The sequence below is a fragment of the Nannospalax galili genome, unplaced genomic scaffold (genome assembly GCF_000622305.1).
Source record: "Nannospalax galili isolate Female #2095 unplaced genomic scaffold, S.galili_v1.0 scaffold17, whole genome shotgun sequence".
Taxonomy (NCBI): Eukaryota; Metazoa; Chordata; class Mammalia; order Rodentia; family Spalacidae; genus Nannospalax; species Nannospalax galili.
Genome location: NW_008342276.1, coordinates 4,856,384 through 4,872,700, shown reverse-complemented (window position 1 = coordinate 4,872,700; position 16,317 = coordinate 4,856,384). Strand labels below are relative to the sequence as shown.

At 42.5% G+C, this 16,317-nt stretch overlaps 1 protein-coding gene across 4 annotated transcripts in view; it reads left to right on the top strand.

The window, feature by feature from the left end:
* The first annotated feature begins 3,659 nt into the window (after positions 1–3,659).
* Positions 3,660–16,317, top strand: part of Enpp2 (ectonucleotide pyrophosphatase/phosphodiesterase 2) — a 123,675-nt gene continuing 111,017 nt past the window's right edge. Inside the window, exon 1 of one of the 4 annotated variants that reach the window (XM_008837974.3) lies at positions 3,660–3,872. In XM_008837974.3, the coding sequence (XP_008836196.1) occupies positions 3,849–3,872 (24 nt within the window). In that variant the 5' untranslated portion in view covers positions 3,660–3,848. The remainder of the gene's footprint in view (positions 3,873–16,317) is intronic. The other 3 variants (XM_008837972.3, XM_008837978.3, XM_008837976.3) reach the window with 3 other exon arrangements.

Below are 16,317 nucleotides of genomic sequence, written 5' to 3'. Positions count from 1 at the left end.
AAGGTGAGTAGTTTTCAGAATTGGCTTTTGGAATTACCTGGATCTTACCCTAGAGATAAAAGGCTTCAGTGTGTTTTATTCATCAGGATTCTTTAAAGCTCCCTGGAAGAGTCTAATGGAAGTCAGTGGCAAAAATCAGTTAACTTAAAAATATTTATTTATTTTTATTTTATGAATATGAGTGTTTTGTCTGCTTGTATGTAAGTGCACCCATAAGCACAATGCCCACAGAGGCCAAAAGAGAGGGTGTCAGATTCCTGAACTGGAGTTATGGAGTTATTAGCTGCTATGTGGATGCTGGGAACCAAATCAGATCTTCTGCTTCTGACCAGAGCAGCCAGTGCTCTTAACCACGGAGCCATCTCTCCAGCCCCCCAAATTAGTTGGCTTTTTGCTGGAGATGAAGAAAAAAAAATTTTAAGGGTAAAAATGATTGTCCTCTTCAGAGTATATAATTAACAAATGTTTTCTGAACTATCATGGTGGTATACATTGGTAATCCCAGCTGTCAGGAGGTTGAAGCAGAAAGATCAGAAGTTCAAGATCATCTGTGGCTACACAGCAACTTCAAGGGCAGCCTGAGCTACACTAGGGCAACAACAACAATAACAACAACAACAATCGCAAAATGTTTTGTGAGAATTTATAAGGAATATTTGGGGAGCTAAAGATATAGTAGTCAAAAGGACAAGAGCCCCAGGCTCTTGTTTTACACTAGTGGAAACAACTGAGAATAAGCAAGGAACAAGAGCAAGGATTTTCTCATTATGACCCAGGATAAATGATTTGAAGAAAACAATAAGGGATAAGCAACAGCCAGTCATGAAGCCCCATAGACTGGCTGTGCAGGGAAAGTGGTTTTGAGGCGGTGACACTAAACCCTAAAATCGATGTAAGAACTGACTTTGGGAAATTCATGGGAAAAATGGTCCTGTCAGTCAGTGTGTGTGTGTGTGTGTGTGTGTGTGTGTGTGTGTGTGTTGCTGTTGTTGCAGAAAGTAACAGGTAGTAGAAACAACAGACAATAAAGAAGGCAGCAGGCCAAGGGCTCTGTTGTTATGACACGGGATAAATGGCGTAAAGGAGGCAACACATAAGGGGAAATGAATTCATTGTGTGGAAGATTCTTGAATGTGTTTATGTGCAATAGTATTTTTCTTATCCTTGTGTGCTCAGAATCAATGATGCCAAAACGCATGTAATAGCTATGTTATAAATGTCTGCAGAATAAATGAACTAACGAGAGAATGATATCAGCAGAGAATTAATTGTAGGGAAGGGATTGCCGAAAGAATGTTCCAGGGAAATGAAACATGAGGGAATCCATAGCACAGAGGAGAGGCACCTCTGATGTGCAAGAGGGGGTATCGGAAGCAGAGATGAGTTTTCCAGGGCAGGGGCAGGAAGTAAAGTCCTCTCCTGATGGCTGCTATGTTCTTTGCTGGGGAAGAGGAGGTTGATTACTGAAAGAAGGCCAAATGGGCACGGGTGGGTCTTGCAAAGATTGCAGCAGGGCTGAGCACCCAGCTGAGGCTGCATACCGCAGGACCATGGCAGTCCAGTGGCCATGGCTGTGGGATGGTGTGGAGTTCCTGTGGATAACATCCATGAGGGTGTTTACAGATGAATATGGAATGGTAACTCAAGGAAATGAGCCAGCCAAGATGGAAGGAAAGACCGAGATTGACATTAAAGTCTAGACTGGGAAGGAAGTCTTGAAAGGAAGCCAAGAAGGAGCTCAAAGATAAGAAGAGGAAGGAACAAGGCAACAAACCTCTAATGAGTCCAGAAGGACAGTGGGAAGAACCGGGTGGTAAGAACGGAAAGTAGAGGGATTTCCTAGTTACTCTCTAGTTAAGCACTATACAAGCCGAAGTGCTTTAAATGTAGCAGAAGCCAGCTTTTATTGAATAGACTATCCCCAAAGAAAGGCTAAGGCTTTTATGTCCATGATTCCATTTAATCCTCATATCATATCATAATCCCCATTTTACTGTTGTGAACACTGAGACTTACTGAGGTTAACTACATTGCTTATGTTTTTGTAGCTAAGAAGAAGAAATTGTATCTGGTGGATGAAGCTTAAATGCCCTAAACTACTGACCTATACTGATAGAAACATTTTTCTTGTTGAACAATAGCATAAGATTCCTGCATCCTTTTCTTGTAAGCTGCTTCTCAGGGCTAGTTTTGTCAACCCATTCGGTATTTCAGGATGAAGTCCAAGTTTCCGACAGTGACACATGAGGTGGGTCAGAGTCCACAGTCTCCTCTGGGGATATAGGCTCACACACACCATGTATTCCTGCTGGCTCCACTGTTTTCAGTTGTCTGAATGCAGCAAGGCAGCTTCTGTGCGTAGTGCTGTCTGTGATGGTGATGCCATTCCTCCCTTTCTCTTCCTGAATGACTCCTTCAAATCCTTCAAAGTCGAGAGTCCCCGTCACCTGAGCCTCTGAGCCAAAGGAAAAGAGCACATGGGTATATCATCTTTGTAGATCTCTACTATAGCTCTCCTTGTCACATTGAATTCTGTCATGCTATGGACTGCACGCTCGGGCCTACTCCACAAGGCCACAGTTCCTGTCCCTTTGTTCTAGAGTTCCTCCATTATTTGTTTGCTTGTTTTTCAGACAAGGTCTCACTTCACTCTGTAGTCAGGACTGCCCTCAAACTTGTGACAATGTCTAATGCTGCCTAAGTGAGGAACTAGGCTTTTTTTGGGGGGGGAGGCAGGATTATTGGAGATAAGAGATCAATTACAGAACTATATCTCCAGCCCTCACCATCTTGAAGGAACTAGAAAAAGGAAAGAAAATGGTTTTGATAGCGTTGGTGGTAGTCATTGGGTTGGTAGTCACCTCAAGAATCTTTGACTTGTACCTCTGAAGCCAGAGCTAAGCTCCAAAGTATCTTTTCAGTGTCTGATAAAGGGCAAAGAGTACACAATTAAAAAGTGTCGTCAATAAATTCAAGATATCTGTGGGTATCACTGACCCAGTCATTATTCTATTAAAATGAATTCTAACACTTTTATAATTACAAAATTGAGGCAATTATACGGTTGCTTTGTATTAAAATTGTGATATTAAGTTAAGGTGAGTCACTCAGTAAAGACTGGATGTCAAAGGAGAGAGCAAGACTCACTTTCTGGTTAGCTGACTGGGCAAATTGTGTGTGTGTGTGTATATATATTTTTTCCTGCTTCTATTTCCTTATATGTAACATGGTAACAACAAGGCAGGCTCCCCCCACATTTTGGGAGGCCAAATAACAGCATAGTTGTGAAAACCTTTTTGAACATTGTAACATGTTCAAGGAGAAAAAATATGGTGGTGATATACAGAAACTTTCTAGAATGTGCACCCGGCCGGCCCTATTCAATCACCTGGAAAGGCGAGTTCAGGGATCCGTCAACATCACACAGAAAGTTCTTCAAGAAAAGGCAGAATGAGTCTTACAGAACGAAGGGGAAATGCAAAGCAAACTTCACAAGGACTCTCCTTGAAAGATGAAAAATTAACCCGGCGCGGTTGGGGGTGGGAATGTGAGCGGTGGTGCTGGACGCTGGGTTTTCAGCGTCCGGACACTTTTCCTTCCCTAAAGCCATTTTAGTCAAAGGTCATGTGTGTGTCTTGTCAAAGGCCAGCTTCCAATGGAATCACTGTCCCCCGGGATAGCGGCCCCCTGACTCCATCTGCATTGGAGAAATCCCAAAAGCAAACGGCCCAGTGCAAACAAGCGCAGTGGGGAGCAGCGGTCCCGGGCTTAGCTCCCAGGTCCCGGGCCTGCAGCCCAGGCCGCGTCCCTAGCTCCCGGGACGGAGCCAGGCACCCAGACGCCGCAGCATGAGCCGCCACGCCGCCGATCGGGTACGGTAGGCGCCCCTCTGCGGTGCTCCCAGGCTGGGGCTCCCGGGTCCACGCCGCTGCTCGGTGCAACTGGGAAACCTTGCAAAGGGGCCTCCGCAGCAACCGGAAAACGGTCCTAGTTGGGCTGCGTTCCGGTGCACTCAGCTGCAGCGAGTTCCAGGCGCACAAATGCGGAGCTTAACTAATTTCTAGTAGTCGCTGCCAGAGACTCTTTGGCTTTGCAAAGGCGTATCTCGTTTCCGGAAAACGAGCCGGTGGAAGTTGCAGAGGGGCTGGGGACGAATTTGCTTCCCACCGCTCGCGCTGCGGGGAGGGGGCGAGCCCCCTTGGCCACAGCCAGCTGCAGGGGGCTGTGTGCAGCCGCCTGGCACAGATAGTCTGCTGGGCTTCTTGTTTATCACCCTTTGGACAAGCGCTTGGCAAGACCGGGGAATTTTAAAGCAATTTCAGTAGCGTTCCCTCGGCCCCTACACTTGCCCCAAGAAGACAGATCATTTTCCGGGTAGAGGAGCCCCTCCGCACACCAGATCTGTAGTAGCAAGTCTCTGACCCTTTGTACTTTTCTATTTAAACAAGCCTTTCGGATGGATCTGACTACTTTGGGTTAAGGGAAGAGGGAGCCCCAGTTCTCAGTCGGTCATGGGTGCTTTTGATGTGGACTTGGAAATCTCCAAGGGCAAGACAGAGCAGGTGGGTAGCTAGGAGCGGTGGGTCAAAGGGTTTCAGAGATCGCTGGGTTTCCATTCTCTGGTTTCATTTTAACAGGTTAAACAGGGAGCCATTTCTGATTGATAAAAGAGGATGAAAACAAAAGCCTTCCCGGTGCTCAGCAGGACTTAAAGAGCCCTTCTCTGGGATTTGTTCATGTGTTTAGCACACACCAATTCCACAGGGAATAGTTGTTTCTTTTCACTTCATCAGGTATTTCTTGAACTTCTGCTGTTCCTCTGCAGCCACCTCCAACTGCCACCTGGCCTTCTTCTCAAGAGAGTGGGTGACATTCGCTGGCTCAGTGTCTTCCCTTCCTTCTTGTCCCTTCTCTGCCCACCACTGATCGCCCTTTCTTGGGCCTCCAAAGGTCTCTGCAGCAGAGCCATGGAGCGTTTTAAAGTCCTTTCCCTCAGGCTCTTGGTGCCATTTTGAAGGGTTGGCCATTCCCTGTCTACTTTGTGGGCTCTGTCCTAGATTTTGTGATAGCTCTCCTTCCTGGTTCTCTTCTGTCTTTTGAGCTCCTGCTTAAGGCCTTCGAGAGCCTCCCTTTATGTCTACTCTTCCTCTTCTATTTCCCACTGTGATAATGGTCAGTGTGTCCTGCTGTTCTCTCCTTAACTCTCTTCTCTTGTCATCCCATAGTCTAGGCTCGCTCATCCACTCGAATGGCTTCAACCACTACAGACATTTACAATGCCTATAGCATGCACTGGCCTTTCTCCTAAAACACCAGTCTCAACAATGGAACATCTCTATTTGGATGTTCCATAAAGCGTCTTAAAATCAACATGTTCAGGAATGACTCTGTCTTCTCCACCTTTCTCTCGGGTCTGTTCTTCCTCTTTATTTTCCACTGTGCTAATGGCATCCTATTGTGCTAAACCCAACAGAATCATCGTAGGTCACTCCCCAGCTTTCGTTCGTTTTGTTCCTGCCTTCCTACTGGGTATAGTTTATAATATACTTTCTTGTGTCTTCTTCTCTCCTGCCATGGTTTTAGTTCAGTTCATTCTGGTCACAGCTTCTCATTAGTCTTCTTTGGGGTCAGTCCTGCCCAATCTGTGCCCCTATCTGTACTTTTCTTATTGCTGTGACAAAACACCTGACCAAGGGACTTAAGGATGGAGGATTTATTTTGGCTGACTGTTAGAGGAGATATTGTTCATAGTGGCAGAAGGCTGCTGCTGGGAGTATGAGGTGGTGATGCATTGCATTCATCTGTGGTCAGGAAACAGAGGAGATGGGGCGAGGGAGAGGAGAGAAAGAAATGTTGGTATGCAGCTTGGTTTATCTTTTCCCCTTTTTTAGTCTGGGACCCTAGCCCATGGGATGGTGTCACTCATATTCAGGGTGTGCCTTCCTTCCTCAGTTAAACTCTGTGGCATCACCCTCATAGGCACATTCAGACTTGTACCTTTCAGGTGATTCTAAATTCAATTAAGCTGACGAAGATGAAGTATCACATCACCTTATCTCTGTACAGTGTCAAATGGTCTTTCTAAAATGGATTGTGATCAGGAACATCCTTTTTGAAATACCTTCAGTGAATTTATGTATTTTTAAGAATAATGGGCCGGGCATGGTGGCGTAAGCCTTTAGTTCCAGCACTCAGGACGCAGAGGCAGGCAGATCTCTGTGAGTTTGAGGCCAGCCTAGTCTACATAGTGAGTTCCAGGCCAGTTGGGTCTACAGGGAGACCCTGTCTCAAAAAGACCCCCCTCCCCAAAAAAGGTACATTCAGGCTCTGTACAATTTGCCTTTTACTTTACTCATTGATCACACACACAGCTTATCATTCATTCCCTGTCTACATTAGAGGAACTATTTTCACATATTTTACACACATTGTTTACAAATGTGGCATATTAAGCTATTTACTAAGTATGACTTTGCTCCCTGTATTTTCTCTAAAGACTCAGCTAAAAATCACTTTTTCTTGGAAACTCCCCAGACCATCTGCTCCTCCTCCTCCTCCAGAATAGGTTAAGCAACTTTATCACATTTGCCTAAAGCTTCCCTTCCTCCTTACAAAGCCTATCAAATCCTTAAAATTCTTTATTGCAGTGATTTATGTATCTGTCCCGCTAGACTAGACTAGACTCTAAACACTTGCAGGATAGACATTACCTGCTTTTTGTTCCAAGCTCTTTAGAGACTAGTGCCCCATGTTTCAATTGAGTTGTTTCATGAATTCTTCTGAATTCTTTTTTCCCTTTCCTCCCCTCCCCTCCCCTCCCCTCCCCCCCTTCCCTTTCTTTTTCTTTTCTTCATGGTCTCATATATTCCAGACTGGTCTCACATTTCTATGTAGATCATAAGCTTCTGATCCTCCTGCTTCCATTTCCTGAGTGCCAGGATTACAGGTGTGTACCACCACACCTGGTTTTATATAATACTGGGGATTGAATCTAGTGCTTCGTGCACGCTAGGTAAATACCCTACCAACTGAGCCACATCCTCAGCCCCAGATTATCAGTGTGTGTGTGTGTGTGTGTGTGTGTGTGTGTGCACGCACGTGCACATACCATGGAGTGCATATGAGGTAGGAGGACAACTTTGTAGAGTCAGTTCTTTCCTTCCATTTTTGGGGATTCCAACTCTTATCATTAGGCTTGTATGGCAAGTGCCTTTACCCACTGAACCATCTTTCCCACCTTTTCGTGAATTCTTAAGCAATGCTTGGGAATGAGTATTCAGTTGAGGCACTGGATTAGATGACAGAGATGCAAGAGCATATGTAGAATACGACTTTTCCTATCACAGCCTTCCAGTTGTTTTAAAGAGGAAGGATTTAGAATTTTGGGGTATTTGAGATAATGCTCTAAATCTGTCCTCTACCCCGTGATCCATATCTGAATTGGGGTCGGGGAGGTTCCTCCCATCCCAGCATCTATCCTAACTACCTCAAATCATGAGAGGCTTTTTGTGGTTATTGTCTCTGTTGACTTTATGAAGGCAAAAAAAAAAAAAAAAAAAAAATCCTCCTTAGGCTGGAACCTAATGGAAACAAGGACACTGACAGAAAAGATACCCAGGGCCTCAGAATGGCCGTGGGGCAAAAATCTCCAAGGGCTCTTTAGAGAGTGAAGGAGGCTTTGGGAAGCAAGAAGTGAGAAAATGTGAATTTGATTTTCTAAAAAGATAATTCTGCATTCGGAAATTGTAGTCAGAGAGGTGAATATTAATTGCATTCTGTAGGGAGCTACTTAAACTTGAGTCTTCTTAAACTGTTTAGAGCCATGGTTCTTTTGAGATTTGGATGCACACTACTCTTCTTAGAAAAACAATATGCAAAAGGCTACACATAGTGTTTTGCATAAACTTGTAGAAGGTTCATCCAAGCCTGCCCTTCAATCCCCTTGGGTTGTTATAGACGTCTGGCTAAAAACCTCTAATCAAAGGGCTAATTAATTCAGTGGATATTTGGGAGAAGGGAGTAGGTGGTGGTTAGGAGTCAGCATAAGTCAAATTATGCATGTGTTCTGTTTTGAGAGGATCCTGTGTAATGTGTGCTAATGACCATGAACTTGGAGTCATAGGACCTGGGCTTGTGTCTCAAGAACTCTGGCACTTTCTAGTTGTGTAAATTTCTCTCTGAGTGATTATTTTATTATCTATTTTTAAAGGTGGGATAGTTGGAATTTTAGTTAAAATGAAGCATTTGAAAGCATGCTGTACTTAAAAACACCAATTTATGCAGGTGGTGCACGCCTTTAATCCCAGCACTTGGGAGGCAGAGGCAGGTGGATCTTTGTGAGTTTGAGGCTAGCCTGGTCTACTTAGTGAGCTCTAGGACAGCTGGGGGTCCAGGGAGACCCTGTCTCAAAAAGACAACAAAACAAAACAAAACAAAACAAAACCCCACCAATTTAGAATTTTAGTTACAGGAAGGCCCAAATCTCACTACATTCTTCTGGAACAGAAAATACATACAGTCTGGGCAATAACTGGCTGAATTAATTCATCAAAAGAGACCTGATTAGTGGATGCATTCACATATGGATATCTTTAGTGTGATGCTACTTACTGGGCACTGTCCTTACTTCTGATTATTTGTCATTGACATCCATGAATTCAAAACAGAGAATCATGTTGGCTTAGAGAAAAGGCATAAGGATTAGAAGTCCAGAACTTATCAGTTATTGTACTCTGTTTTAAATTTTAGTTCTGGAAAGTGTGTGAAAAGACACATATAACATGCCTTATGCATGGATCTTAAAAGTAAACTGTAACTTACTGGTTGTGTGAATGTAAGAGAAGGGGGAGATTGGAAGGAAAGGGAGACCAAGAAGAGGAGGAAGAGGGAGGGACAGATATACAGAGAGGAGGAGAGAGAGAAAGGAACAGATAGAAGTTAGGGAGATGACTGGTGGCTTCATATACTGAATATATTGATTTAAACTGGGAATGAAATCAATAGTAAGATGTAACTCCAGTACCAGGGGATCTGATGTCCCCTTCTGGCCACCTTGAGCATTGCATACACATGCTACACTTACATGCATGTAGCCAAAATACTCATACACATAAAAAATAAATAAATAGGTTTTATATAAAGAAGTCTAGAGCATAGAACACAGAACATGAGTCATTTTACTCTGTATTGATCAGTCTTTAGAATCATTATATCTAGATCTGAGTACTATACGTTAAAGCTATTAGCAATAACTGCACACTTACTGTGTGTCATCTACTATGCTGTAAAACACAGAACTGATGTAGTGGAGTTTGCAACGTAAAGATGTCCTAGGTAAGGAATTGGTGACTTTTATTTGATGAATTTGACAGAGGAAACAAGGCTGCAGTGGAACTACTTAGGAAGACTTATTTAATTCAGACTTATGGGAACAGGATAAACTGTCCACAGATCTGATGTCTGTCTTCATGTCAGTACCTTCAACTGTACGGGGGCGAGAAGGTAGTACAAGAAGCTGGAAGAAAGAATTCAGAGGGTTAGAGGATGAGAGATGTGAGGCTGTGGTGACGTGGTAACTATGCTGCAGTTCATCCTTAGGAGAGGGGAGCCAGTTAAGTTTGTAAAGTGGGCTGTATCACAAGCAGTTTTATGTTTTGGAAAGCCTACAGAATAGGCAATGGGCTGAAGGGATGGTTTATGAGACAGGGAGGGAAGGAGAGAGAGAGATGGAGAGAGAGGGAGGGAGAGAGCGAGAGAGAGAAGGGGGAAATGAGTACATTGGAGGTATTGTAGTAATGTAATCAAGGAAATACAGTGTCCTCAATCAAGATGGTAGCCAGGAAGATGAAACAAAGGGAATCAATTAAAAAAAACCTATTAGAAGACACAAAATGATAGCGAACTATAGGGATGCTGTAGTAAGGATGGCTGGAGGCCAGATCACATGTAAAAAGATGACAGAAGGTCATGATATCTTTCTTTATCCAACTTTCATTCCAATGTGAAGAGAGATTAGCACTGTGTGTTTTTGAGATGGCAGGACTGGGCCAAATGGTAGCAAGAGACAAGGAACCAAATGTAAGGAGATCCAATACAGAATTTTCTAACAGCTATTCCAAGGCAATAAGTTCTTTACTGCTCGACAATTCTAGAAAAAGTTGGGGAAGCAGAGATAGGGCTAGCCTGGCTGGAGGGCACTGACAACGCCCTTCTTTCTCAAGACTTCAAAATTCTGTGTATGAAGTTCAAATAGCTGAGCTTGGCACTTAAGACTCACTGTGATTCAGCCTTTGTTGAGTGTTGTGTGTCCTGGTTCCCTGGCGCAGTCCTAGGGTATGATTTTTGCCTGCTAGTAGTTATTAAGATCACCTTCTTTCATGTTCAAAACGGTCCTCATTTGAGCCATGCATTTCATGATCATCCTGACTTAATTTGCATGTTTGCTATCCTAGCATTTTTTGATTTTTATATTTATTATTTTTATTTCATGTGTATGCGTGTATTGCCTGCATGTAGGTAAGTGCACCCATGCCATGCAATGCCCACGGAGGTCCGAAGAGGCTGTCGGATCCCCTGGGACTGGAGTTATGGACAGTTGTTAGCTGCCACGTGGGTGCTGGGATTCGAACCTAGGTCTTCTGCAAGAACAACCAGTGTTCTTAACCACTGAGCCATCTCTCCAGCCCCAATCCTAGCATGTTTAAAGAAAGTTCATGACTTACTTCAACTATACTATTTGTTACTCTCAGATTAGACTCAGCATTTTATGTGTTTACTTATACCCCTTCCTATATCAGGAATACCTTGCTTCCCACATGTTCTAGTTTGTCTCTCCATTGCTGTAACAAAATACTTTGACCAATACCAACTTGGGGAAGAAAGGGTTTATTCAGCTTACATCTCCCAGGTCACAGTTCATGAGGCGGCACCACCCACAGTGGGCTGGGCCCTCCCACATCACTCAATAATCAAGAAGATGCCCCACAGACATGGCCACAGGCCAGTCCTATGGATGAAATTCCCCAATTGAGGCTCCCTCAACCCAGGTGTGTCAAGTTGACACTAAAGCTATCCAGCACACCGCATCCTACATACCTCACTGTCAAGACACCATTACCTCAAGTCTTAACCTAAATCACACTAAATCTTTTATCAAGCCTTTGTTGTGATAGTAGAGGTGGTGGTTCTTCCCCTCCTCCTCCCCTTCCCCCTCCTCCAGTATGACTGGTATCCTTGTGAAAAAGAAGACATTTGGACGTAGAGATGTGAATGGAGGGAACACCATATGAAGACACGGGGAAAAGGGCAGCTATTGGCAAAGCAAGGAAGGTGAGCTCAGAACAAACAAACCCTACACAGGGAGGTCTTGATTTTACACTGTTAGCTTTCAGAATGTGTGCCAATTAATTTTTGTTGGTTCGACCACTTTCTATTTATTTATTTACAATGTCATATGTGTATCTATTGAATTTTTGGTCATTTTCACTCCACTTCCCTCTCTCATCCCCCTGTCTCTTCTGATGAAAACTTCACTTTCCAATAAATTCTATTCTACTTTAATCTCTCTTTTTTGGTAACTCAACACATTTAATTATGGTTGCTTGTATGAGCATTTGTGGGGAATTATTTACTGGAGCATGAAGAGCTGATCAGTGGCTTCAATACTGAGGAAAATGACACCACCTCCACCCGCGTCCAGTAGCTGCCACACAGTCCCTTCAGTGAGGGGTAGGACATTGTGAGCCCCTTCCCCATGCACCATGACATGAGGACAAGTCCAGTTTTGTGCTGGTGATCATAGCTGCACTGAGTTCTTGAGTGCAATGACTGTGTTACATCCGGAAGAGGTTTCATGGCAATCCTCCTCAACCTCTTATGTTCTTTCTGCCCCCTCTTCCAGATGTTGCCTGAGCCTTGGAGGGAGTGATATAGATGTCCTGGTTAGAGCATCTATAGCCTTTGTTTTCCACACTTGGTTCACCCACACTCTATGGTTTAACTTTATTCTGCAGCTGAGGATGACTAACACATGTTTCCCGAGATCATAATGCTCTGAGCATGTTATGTCTGGTAACTCAACTCAACCCAGGATTATTCTTTAGTTACCAGAGATTCTGTTCTTGCTCATGGGAATATTGGATGACAGTGCTTTGTGGCTCATGAGTTGTAAAAATTTTCCTATTCATGATCGATTTTGAACTTGACAAAGTTCATCTCTATTTTAGAGATAGGACATGGAGGTTGAGAAGATTATGTGAATTAACTACATTTGTACTGTTTGGTAGTGGTAGAGCTGAGACTCAATTCTGGGTCTTCTGACATGAACTGCCATGTTGTTCTATAAAATGAAAACATGTCCTCTTGAGTCTATGAAGTCTGAAAGGACAGGGACTGCCACATGCTGAAGTGAATCTCCTTCTTCTGTAATTCCCAAGGAAATGGTTTTATAGCTCACTGGTCGGAAGATAAGTGAAATCTGAAGACACCTACTCCACCCCCATCTTCATTATCAAATATTTATCAGGAATCTTTGATCTAGGTCCCTTTGTTTATGTGCACAGAATATTTCTTCTCTACTGAGAAGATTTGTTGACTGAGGAAAAAGGCTTTCTCAGTATACAATTTGATTACTGACAAAGCCAACTGTAACTCTTTGGATATGTTGGATTTAATTGAATTTTTCCATCATTAATACTGTTCACTTATTAATTCAACATAGCGACATGAGGGGTGGGTAACATTTTCCTGGACGCTGCTTGACTTTAATCAACAGGGACAAATGCAAGATTATTGCGCTTTTTCCTTGGGTGACCTAAGCTTGTTCTTGGCACCCGTGAGTGTGAAGCCCTGGGTTGTCTCAGTGTTTCAGTGGCTTCTACCCAGGGGAGTTATTAGTTTGGAACCTTGGGGATAATTCCATAAGAATGCAATTCCTTCCCTCCTTTAGAAAACAAAATGTTATTTGTGCTGATTATCCTCATTATGTGATAAAACCAGAGTTTTCCAAATAGTGATCTATGGATAGGATGTCAGATTTAGCAAAAACAAAAAATATACGACAACAAAATCTCAAGATGCTGAAGTTAAATTTCAAAGTAAACAGTGAGTACTTTTGTAGAATATTTTCCCAATGTTGAAAATGCTAAAAAACAGAATCTAGAAATTATAAGGAGCTATTGAGTGTAGAGTCTTAGTGTTTTAATATAAAAAATAAAAATTTACTCAAATAACACTTCAGAGGCTGTTGACAAGTTTGAATTTCTTTGGTTTGGGTTGGGATTTTTTTTTTTTTAACCAAGTTTGACAGCACTGGTACTAAAACTGGGCTACAATTTCTGATGACTTGTCATCTAGGGGCCATGCACTTACTTACATCTGGTGTCTCACAGGGTCTTCAAAACCAAGAAATGACAAACTATAGCCTGTGGGCCAATTCTAGTCCTATCTAATGGTTGTTGGTTTGTTCTATGTTCTTAAGCACTGAGTCAATCACACTTGCAGGACAGTAGACAGAAAAATAAAATGTTCACAAAGCAGTCTTAAGAAAAGGGCTTTAGGGGTGGAGATATGGTTCAGTGGTTAAGAGCAGTTCTGCTCTTGCAGAGGCTCTGAGTTTGGTTCCCAGCACCCACATGGTGGTTCACAACTGCCCGTAACTCCAGTTCCAGGGAATTTGATGCCATTTTCTGCCCTCCATGGGCACCTGACACACATGTGGTGCATATACATATAGACACTCAAAACACTTATACACATTAAATAAAAAATCAAATTTCTAATTGCCTGATATGCATACTTAGTGCTTGCCTCGTATGCATGATGCCCTAGGTTTAATTCCTAGTGTCACATAAGCTGGGTGTGGTGGTGCATGCTTATAATTATGGCACTTGGTAAGTGAAGGCAGGAGGATCAGGTATTTGAGATCATCATCAGCTACACAAAACTTTCAGTGCCAGTCTGAGATACAAGATTGCTGTCTAGTTAGGAATTAGAAGTCGGGGGTGGGGGGGTGTCAAAGGGAGTGTAAGAGAGACAAGAAAGGGTAACAGCGTATGAAGGTGATCAAAATACTTTGTGTATACATGAAAATGTCTTAATGAAGCCCATTATTATATATAATTAATATATTCTAATAAGAAAATTTTTAAAAAGAATGTCAGATTACTCGTACCTGTAATTTCATCACATGGGAGACTAATGAAAGGGGATTGCCATGCATTCACGGTCAGCCTGGGATACAGAATGAGACCCTGTCTCAGCAAGCAAGCAAGCAAGCAAGCAAGCAAACAAACAAGAAAATAATCCTTAGACTGGCGGATCTAACTTGTTAGATCTGCCACAATCATCTTCTGTGGAATCCTACCACCAGAGCGTCTGATTCAGTAATTATTCTGTGGGGCTGAGTCTACATTTCTAATTATTTCCCAGGCAATAATGCTGATGCTGTTGGCTCAGGGATGTAAATAAAGTTGTCTATCTATCTGTATATCAGTTTATGTAATATCATCTAATTTTTTATATTTAAAATTTTATTTTATGTGTATGAGTGTTTTGCCTGCATGTAAGTACACCCATGTCATATCATGGAATTCCTGTAAAGACCAGAAGAGGGCATTGAATTCCCTTGAACTGGAGTTGTAAACAGTTGTTAGCTGCCATGTGAATGTTAGGAACTGAACCTGGGTTGTCTGGAAGAGCAGCCAGTGCTCTTAACCACTGAGCCATCTCTCTAGACTCAGTAATTTTTCTTTCTTTCTTTCTTTCTTTCTTTCTTTCTTTCTTTCTTTCTTTCTTCCTTCCTTCCTTTCTTTCTTTCTTTCTTTCTTCTTTTTCTTCTTTCTTTTATAAAGGTGACTATATTCCTTTCTTAAATTTTTTTAAAACTTTATTGAGAATTTTATACATGCATATAAGATGTTTTGATCAAATCCACCCCACTCCCTCCCTTCCAATACCTCCCATATCTCCCCATCACTTTTTTTCTGACAGCTTTGTCTCTCTCTCTCTCTCTCTCTCTCTCTCTCTCTCTCTCCTTTAATGGGTTTTTTTTGCTACTCTAATATTCCCCCCTCTGAAGAGGTAACCCTAAAAGATTTTAGGGATTAGATAAAAGCTCCCAAATACTTTTGACATTTTTGGCCTTTGGAACAGAGTGTGTTGCTAAGAGGCCCAAGGACATTTTAATTTTTAGCTAAGAAACTGGCTACTTTTCTTTGGAGTCATTTTACCCTAACTTCTTAGCCAATTCCTACATCCTATTCTTATCACACCATCCTTTGAAGAGGTTACCCAAATTGCTGATGGAGAATTGGGATGCAGACTGCTTTGGCTTCTTCCATGCTGAACAGGGGCACAAGGTGAGGCAATTGGGGCACCCCTTCAGTAGGTTTATCTAAAACGCTCCCAAATTGCATAACTCTTATCACCACGTGGGGGCAGGATCCAGGCGGGTCCCCTGAGTGTTCAGTCCCTATGTCAGGGGAAGGCCCGAACAGGTACCTCTGAAAATTTTTTAAAATTACATTTATTTAATTTGTGTGTGTGTGAATATATGTGGAGATCAGAGGACAACTTGTGGGAGTTGGTTCTTTCCTTCTACCATGTGAATCCCAAGGGACCAAACTCAGGCATTCAGGCTTGGTGACAAATGCCTTTATCTGCTGAGCCATCTTGTGGAGCCATTTATGCAATTTCTTTTGTTATTTATTTATGTAGATGATCAATGTCAAATTACATAAAGCACTGGGCACAGCATGATGTTTGATATATGTGTATGCTTTGGGGACAATTAGAACAAATTAGTTAACATATCTTTACCTTAAAGCCCATCATTTGTGACAACATTTATTTATTTTTATGTGTATGAGTGTTATGCCTGAATGTGTGTAAGTGCACCCATGTTGTGCAATGCCCACGGAAGACAGAAGAGGGCGTCAGATTCCCTGGAACTAGAGTTATGAATGATTGTTGGCTGCCATATGGGTGCTGGATGTTGAACTTGGGTCTTTTGCAAGAGGAGCCAGTGCTCTTAACTGCTGAGCCATTTGAGGAGAACGTTTAGAATCTACACTTTCGGCAATTTTCAAATGCACACTATTATTTCAAAAGTACAGGACAGCTGGGGCTACAGAGAGACACTGTCTCAAAAAGACCAAAAAAAAAAAAAAAAGTACACTTTTATCCTAACTAGTCACCATGCCCAGCTGTAGACCTCTAGAACTTATTCCTTGTATCTTTTAACCTTTGAGTAACATAGCTTTTACCTTCTACCTCAGCCCCTAGTAACCACAATTCTGTTCTCTACTACTGTGAGTTTAA